Below are 8,181 nucleotides of genomic sequence, written 5' to 3' on the forward strand. Positions count from 1 at the left end.
GACTGTAGCGGGAACAAGAACCTCCACCATGGGGACTGTAGCGGGAACAAGAACCTCCACCATGGGGACTGTAGCGGGAACAAGAACCTCCACCATGGGGACTGTAGCGGGAACAAGAACCTCCACCATGGGGACTGTAGCATCCCCAAGAACCTCCACCATGGGGACTGTAGCGGGAACAAGAACCTCCACCATGGGGACTGTAGCATCCCCAAGAACCTCCACCATGGGGACTGTAGCGGGAACAAGAACCTCCACCATGGGGACTGTAGCATCCAAGAACCTCCACCATGGGGACTGTAGCGGGAACAAGAACCTCCACCATGGGGACTGTAGCGGGAACAAGAACCTCCACCATGGGGACTGTAGTGGGAACAAGAACCTCCACCATGGGGACTGTAGCGGGAACAAGAACCTCCACCATGGGGACTGTAGCATCCCCAAGAACCTCCACCATGGGGACTGTAGCATCCAAGAACCTCCACCATGGGGACTGTAGCGGGAACAAGAACCTCCACCATGGGGACTGTAGCGGGAACAAGAACCTCCACCATGGGGACTGTAGCATCCCCAAGAACCTCCACCATGGGGACTGTAGCATCCCCAAGAACCTCCACCATGGGGACTGTAGCGGGAACAAGAACCTCCACCATGGGGACTGTAGCGGGAACAAGAACCTCCACCATGGGGACTGTAGCGGGAACAAGAACCTCCACCATGGGGACTGTAGCATCCCCAAGAACCTCCACCATGGGGACTGTAGCATCCCCAAGAACCTCCACCATGGGGACTGTAGCATCCCCAAGAACCTCCACCATGGGGACTGTAGCGAGAACAAGAACCTCCACCATGGGGACTGTAGTGGGAACAAGAACCTCCACCATGGGGACTGTAGCGGGAACAAGAACCTCCACCATGGGGACTGTAGCGGGAACAAGAACCTCCACCATGGGGACTGTAGCGGGAACAAGAACCTCCACCATGGGGACTGTAGCGGGAACAAGAACCTCCACCATGGGGACTGTAGCGGGAACAAGAACCTCCACCATGGGGACTGTAGCGGGAACAAGAACTTCCACCATGGGGACTGTAGCATCCCCAAGAACCTCCACCATGGGGACTGTAGCATCCCCAAACGGTCTAGCACCTTCCCACAATCAGCATTTTCATTCAAAGCATCTAATAAATGTAATGGCCTCCCTTCAGCTCTGAAAACATATAGCAGCGTCCAAGCCTTCTCCACTGAGAAATAAAAATGGATCAAGTCCAATCAGTCACACACTAATTGATTTGAACTTACAAAAGGCCATATTGACTTTTAATGCAACAAAAGACAGTACATCCACAGCATAATGTCAATACTTGCTATGTACAATATTTCATTTCCCCCCCTGAAGTCCTCATGTCCTGATGTCTCCATGTCCTTAAAATGTATTCCATGTCTAGATGTTTTAGGGACTACAGATGGAAATGAGCTATTAGCTAAATCTGGTTGCGACATGTTGTCATGGGTTTTTGTCCCTGCAAAATATAAGGAACAAATTCATGGCTGCCATAGAATGTTGTAGTGTCCTGTAAACAGGTCATAATGAGGAAACATCAATGGCCAACTCTCTGAATGCATGGATCTGGTGCGTGGGTAGGGGTGGGTGTGTGTGTAGGTGTGTGTGTAGGTGTGTGTGCGTGTAGGTGTGTGTGTGTGCGTGTAGGTGTGTGTGTGTGTGTGTGTAGGTGTGTGTGTGTGTAGGTGTGTGTAGGTGTGTGTGTGTGTAGGTGTGTGTGTGCGTGTGTGCGTGTAGGTGTGCGTGTAGGTGTGTGTGTAGGTGTGTGTGCGTGTAGGTGTGTGTGTGTGCGTGTAGGTGTGTGTGTGTGTGTGTGTAGGTGTGTGTGTGTGTAGGTGTGTGTAGGTGTGTGTAGGTGTGTGTAGGTGTGTGTGTGTAGGTGTGTGTAGGTGTGTGTGTGTGTAGGTGTGTGTGTGTAGGTGTGTGTGTGTGCGTGTAGGTGTGTGTAGGTGTGTGTGTGCGTGTAGGTGTGTGTGTGTAGGTGTGTGTGTGTGTGTGTGTGTAGGTGTGTGTGTGTAGGTGTGTGTGTGTAGGTGTGTGTGTAGGTGTGTGTGTGTGCGTGTAGGTGTGTGTAGGTGTGTGTGTGTGCGTGTAGGTGTGTGTGTGTAGGTGTGTGTGTGTGTGTGTGTGTGTAGGTGTGTGTGTGTAGGTGTGTGTGTAGGTGTGTGTGTAGGTGTGTGTGTAGGTGTAGGTGTGTGTGTGTAGGTGTGTGTGTGTAGGTGTGTGTGTGTGTAGGTGTGTGTGTGTGTAGGTGTGTGTGTGTGTGTGTGTGTAGGTGTGTGTGTGTAGGTGTGTGTGTGTAGGTGTGTGTGTAGGTGTGTGTGTGTAGGTGTGTGTGTGTAGGTGTGTGTGTGTGTGTGTAGGTGTGTGTGTGTAGGTGTGTGTGTGTAGGTGTGTGTGTGTGTAGGTGTGTAGGTGTGTGTGTGTGTGTGTGTAGGTAGGTGTGTGTGTAGGTGTGTGTGTGTAGGTAGGTGTGTGTGTGTAGGTAGGTGTGTGTGTAGGTGTGTGTGTGTGTAGGTGTGTAGGTGTGTGTGTGTGTGTGTGTGTGTGTGTGCTACTCACAGCCTGGTTTCTCTTGACCGAGGCGATACAGATGAGGCAGGTGATGGCACCAGACTGGAACGCATCACTCAGATACTGACGAGTTCTCTCTAGGTCTGTTACATCACTACCTAGAGGGGGGGGAGGGGGGGAGAGGGAGAGGAGGAAAAGGGAGAGAGAGGGGGGAGAGAGAGGGGGGGAGAAAGAGAGGGGGGGGGAGGGGAGAGAGAGAGGAGGAGAAGGGAGAGAGAGAGGGGGAGAGAGAGAGGGGGGGGAGAGAGAGAGGGGGAGGGAGAGAGAGAGAGGGGGGGGTGGGGGGGAGAGAGAGAGAGGGGGGGGGGGGGAGGGAGGGAGAGGGGGGAGGGGGGGAGAGAGAGAGGAGGAAAAGGGAGAGAGAGGGGGGAGAGAGGGGGGGGAGAGAGAGAGGGGGAGGGAGAGAGAGAGAGAGAGAGAGGGGGAGGGAGAGAGAGAGAGAGAGAGAGGGGGAGGGAGAGAGAGGGAGGAGGAGAAGGGAGAGGGGAAAGGAGAGGTGGCGAGAGGAAGAGGTTGAAAGAGCGTCAGTACAGTATGTAACAAAAACATTGTATTAATGACAAAATGTGTGGTGAGATATCAGGAGGTCTGACAGTGTATAAGATATCAGGGGGTCTGACAGTATAAGATATCAGGGGGTCTGACAGTGTATAAGATATCAGGGGGTCTGACAGTGTATAAGATATCAGGGGGTCTGACAGTGTATAAGATATCAGGGGGTCTGACAGTGTATAAGATATCAGGGGGTCTGACAGTGTATAAGACAGTGTATAAGACATCAGGGGGTCTGACAGTGTATAAGATATCAGAGGGTCTGACAGTGTATAAGATATCAGGGGGTCTGACAGTGTATAAGATATCAGGGGGTCTGACAGTGTATAAGATATCAGGGGGTCTGACAGTGTATAAGATATCAGGGGGTCTGACAGTGTATAAGATATCAGGGGGTCTGACAGTGTATAAGATATCAGGGGGTCTGACAGTGTATAAGATATCAGGGGGTCTGACAGTGTATAAGATATCAGGGGGTCTGACAGTGTATAAGACATCAGGGGGTCTGACAGTGTATAAGACATCAGGGGGTCTGACAGTGTATAAGATATCAGGGGGTCTGACAGTGTATAAGATATCAGGGGGTCTGACAGTGTATAAGATATCAGGGGGTCTGACAGTGTATAAGATATCAGGGGGTCTGACAGTGTATAAGACATCAGGGGGTCTGACAGTGTATAAGACAGTGTATAAGACATCAGGGGGTCTGACAGTGTATTAGATATCAGGGGGTCTGACAGTGTATAAGACAGTGTATAAGACATCAGGGGGTCTGACAGTGTATTAGATATCAGGGGGTCTGACAGTGTATAAGATATCAGGGGGTCTGACAGTGTATAAGATATCAGGGGGTCTGACAGTGTATAAGATATCAGGGGGTCTGACAGTGTATAAGATATCAGGGGGTCTGACAGTGTATAAGATATCAGGGGGTCTGACAGTGTATAAGACATCAGGGGGTCTGACAGTGTATAAGATATCAGGGGGTCTGACAGTGTATAAGACATCAGGGGGTCTGACAGTGTATAAGATATCAGGGGGTCTGACAGTGTATAAGATATCAGGGGGTCTGACAGTGTATAAGATATCAGGGGGTCTGACAGTGTATAAGATATCAGGGGGTCTGACAGTGTATAAGACATCAGGGGGGTCTGACAGCGTATAAGATATCAGGGGGTCTGACAGTGTATAAGATATCAGGGGGTCTGACAGTGTATAAGATATCAGGGGGTCTGACAGTGTATAAGATATCAGGGGGTCTGACAGTGTATAAGATATCAGGGGGTCTGACAGTGTATAAGATATCAGGGGGTCTGACAGTGTATAAGATATCAGGGGGTCTGACAGTGTATAAGATATCAGGGGGTCTGACAGTGTATAAGATATCAGGGGGTCTGACAGTGTATAAGATATCAGGGGGTCTGACAGTGTATAAGATATCAGGGGGTCTGACAGTGTATAAGATATCAGGGGGTCTGACAGTGTATAAGATATCAGGGGGTCTGACAGTGTATAAGATATCAGGGGGTCTGACAGTGTATAAGATATCAGGGGGTCTGACAGTGTATAAGACATCAGGGGGTCTGACAGTGTATAAGATATCAGGGGGTCTGACAGTGTATAAGATATCAGGGGGTCTGACAGTGTATAAGATATCAGGGGGTCTGACAGTGTATAAGATATCAGGGGGTCTGACAGTGTATAAGATATCAGAGGGTCTGACAGAAAGATAATGTTCTAATGGTTTAACAGGCTGACTGTCAGACAGAGGGTCTTCCAGAAAGACGACGTTCTAATGGTTTAACAGATGTGTGTCATCTCACCAGTCTGGTCAGTGTAGGTGGTGAGCGTCGAGGCCAGAATCTTCCCTCGTTTACCGTCCTTCCCCTGGACCTTCCCACCATCATCATCATCATCATCGTCGTCTGAGGAGGAGCTGTACTGGCTCTGAGCCAATCGCTGAGCAGCAGCCTGGTTGGACTTCCTGATCTCCTCAAACTTGGATTGGCTCGACGCAGCTGTCAATAAATCAATACAAGTAATCAATCAATCACGTAATCAGTCAGTCAGTTGATCAATCAATACAGATAATCAATCAATAGATAATCAATCAGTCAGTCAGTCAATCAATCAGTCAGCAAGCACACTGACAGACAGACTCTCTCTCGCTCACTGTTTTGTGGAGGGGCTGCCATGTTCTTCCCTCTGTTAACAGGCTGTAGCTGTGGGTCCTTCCCATCTCCTCCTCTCCCCCTCCCACTAGGAGTGTTAGGGGATTCTGCTGCCCTCTCTCTCTGAGGTCGCGACCCTTGACCCTGCGGCTGACCCCGGCCACGACCCCGACCCTGCTGACGCCAGGCCGGATCCATGGTGACGACCTGCCACATCACAACACAGGACATTAAAGAGAACGTGATGATAACACATACATGATCGGTGACTTTGTTTCCGTTTTACCGAAGACCAGCGGTTCATAATGTAGCGACCTTTGCCCAATACCTAGCGACCCCATAAAGAGGATATCTTGGCGTAGCAGCTAGGGCGTTGGGCTGACAGTCACTGGATTTGGGTTTGAGTCCCGAATTCGCTACAGTCTAAAATATAATGAATTATTTTTCATACAAAACTTATCCAACTATAAGCCCGAGTGCCTGTGTTGTGCTATCATGCTAACTCCTTGTCACGTTTGGTATGACAATGACAGCAACAGCACAAACATATCTGAGACCAGGCTAGTAGACTATCTTGTTCTGCAGAGTTCAGTACAGCGAGAGGAACAGTGAATGAGCACTACTTTTGACCTGGGCAGGGCTCTACAGTGCGACCATTTTACTGTATGCGGCTAAATATTTTGCTTGTAATTTTCATTTAGGAACACCAGTGCTCCTTGAAAAAATTAACGATTCTAGCTTTAATATCTCAAATATTTTTTTGTTGTGCTCCTAAATTTCTTCGTGTGCGCCTACTTTTTTTAAACTTAAGCGCACACTTTACCCCTTGTAAAAAAGGGTCAGCGTAGAGCCCTGCAGGGCCCATAGGGTTAGTGCACTATATTATAGGGAATAGGGTGCCATTTTGGACATAATGAGTTCCATAGGCGCTGTTACTACTTGTTGCATAACTTCAGCAGACGGACTCTCTCCTACAGTCCATTGCAATCTATATGACGTGTCTCTCTCTACAAACCCTGCCAGACAAACCTATGGAGATAGACTTCGTCCCAAATGCCACCCTATTCCCCTATGTAGTGCGCTACTTTTATATAGGCCGTCGGGACGCAGCCCTGACTGCGGCAGAGGAGAGAGGGGGACTTCCATGCGCCGGACGAACATGCAGACAGCTACTATGCATAACAAGTTGATAGCCCCGATATCAGATATATCCAGAAAGCATATGGCGCGTCTGAGTAGTTAGCTAGCTGATGAAAGCTAGCATCATATGCCACCAACAATCCACAGGGCTAGCTGGCTAGCTATGCTTCTACAGAGGGCTAGCTAACAAACCGACATAGTTTACTAGTGAGAAAAGCTATAGCTGGCTGTTTTAAAGGAGTTATCGCTGAGCTAGTTAGTTCACCAAGGGTTGAACAAAATATTCTCTACCGTAGGCAGGTTTATGTTATTGGTGACAGCTAGCTAACGTTAGCCGGCTAACTGACAGTTAGATGGCCGTGTCATTCAACTAGGAAAGTGATAGCGTATCTAGCTACGTTTCTAACTCAACAAATACACAACTGCAATATTCGTAACACCCATGCATTACAGTACTGCGATTTGATGAACTAACAAACTCTGAATTCTAAAAAAAATATAGTTTGTTTCATTGATTCATGCAGACATACCAGACCGTTCACTCCACGCCGCTCGCTCACACAGGAACACACTGCGCAAACTCCAACCACTGTGGTGCAGGCTGGGAATTGTAGGGATGAACGGTAGTCGTTGTTACTTCACTCAACGGCGAGCCGGTGTCTCAAAAACTACAAGTCCAAAAGTATAAGGAACTAAATGGGGCTGTGCAACGTGTCAAACCAACGCTGTGCATGAAGTCCACTCCACATAACGTTGGGGTTACGGATGTAACCTTAGTTCTCTGAGTAGAGTAACCGGTCGCCAAACGAGGAATAGAAACTCCTTCTCTTCACGCAATGTGATTGAGATGCTTAATATCAAAAATGTTTACAGCACAGGAAGTTGGTGGCACCTTAATTGGGGAGGACGGCTCGTGGTAATGGCTGGAGTGGGATAAAGGAATGGTATTAAATCCATCAAACACATATGTTTGATGCCATTCCATTTGCTCCGTTCCAGACATTATTACGAGCCGTCCTCCCCTCAGCAGCCTCCACTGGTTTACAGACATGTTTACTGTCTGTTACTTCACTCGAACTCCACGGCGGAAAGACATGAAAGGTTGGCGACCCGTTACTCTACTCAGAGAATCAAGGATACATCCGTAACCCAACATTCTCGTAGCGGATCGCCAAATGACCTATGGGAGAGGCTGTACCAAAGAGGTCGTTTGGACAACAGAGTGGGATAACTCAACGTAGTCCAGATGAGTCCCTGGGACGTTCTTGTATCCACCACAGGATGCAAAATAATATAATTACCCAACAGGGTAACACAGAATTTCAAATGTGGCATACAACTGTATTCACAAGCAAGCTGAAAGCTACATGAGGCTCCAATTAGCCTCACTGATGGTTGATGAGTGGGTGATTTTGCAAATACGGACCTTTTTGTGTCTCAGGGTTGGATTTTAAAGATAAAATGTTAATTTAGATATTTTTATTTCACATGCATTAAGTAGAGACTAAAATAACCGTACACTTTTTTTTCAGCTTTCAATATGTTTTAAATTTTTTTAACATTTCATCAAATCACATTTTTTGGGACACCTACACATGTTTACATTTACATTTACATTTTAGTCATTTAGCAGACGCTCTTATCCAGAGCGACTTACAGGAGCAATTAGGGTTAAGTGCCTT

General features: G+C 48.1%; 1 protein-coding gene across 1 annotated transcript in view; it reads right to left on the bottom strand.

Annotated features, from left to right (window-relative positions):
• The window catches only part of nfxl1 (nuclear transcription factor, X-box binding-like 1), a gene marked incomplete at its 3' end in the record, with an annotated part of 58,104 nt that extends 51,038 nt beyond the window's left edge, over positions 1-7,066 (bottom strand). Inside the window, exons 1-4 of the mRNA XM_084190501.1 lie at positions 7,030-7,066; positions 5,362-5,566; positions 5,012-5,206; positions 2,625-2,734 (exon numbers count right to left, since the gene is read on the bottom strand). Coding sequence (XP_084046627.1) covers positions 2,625-2,734; positions 5,012-5,206; positions 5,362-5,557 — 501 coding nt within the window. The 5' untranslated portion in view covers positions 5,558-5,566; positions 7,030-7,066. The remainder of the gene's footprint in view (positions 1-2,624; positions 2,735-5,011; positions 5,207-5,361; positions 5,567-7,029) is intronic.
• Positions 7,067-8,181: the final 1,115 nt, after the last annotated feature.

The sequence above is a fragment of the Coregonus lavaretus genome (genome assembly GCF_964263955.1).
Source record: "Coregonus lavaretus genome assembly, contig: HAP1_SCAFFOLD_328, whole genome shotgun sequence".
Classification (NCBI taxonomy): domain Eukaryota; kingdom Metazoa; phylum Chordata; class Actinopteri; order Salmoniformes; family Salmonidae; genus Coregonus; species Coregonus lavaretus.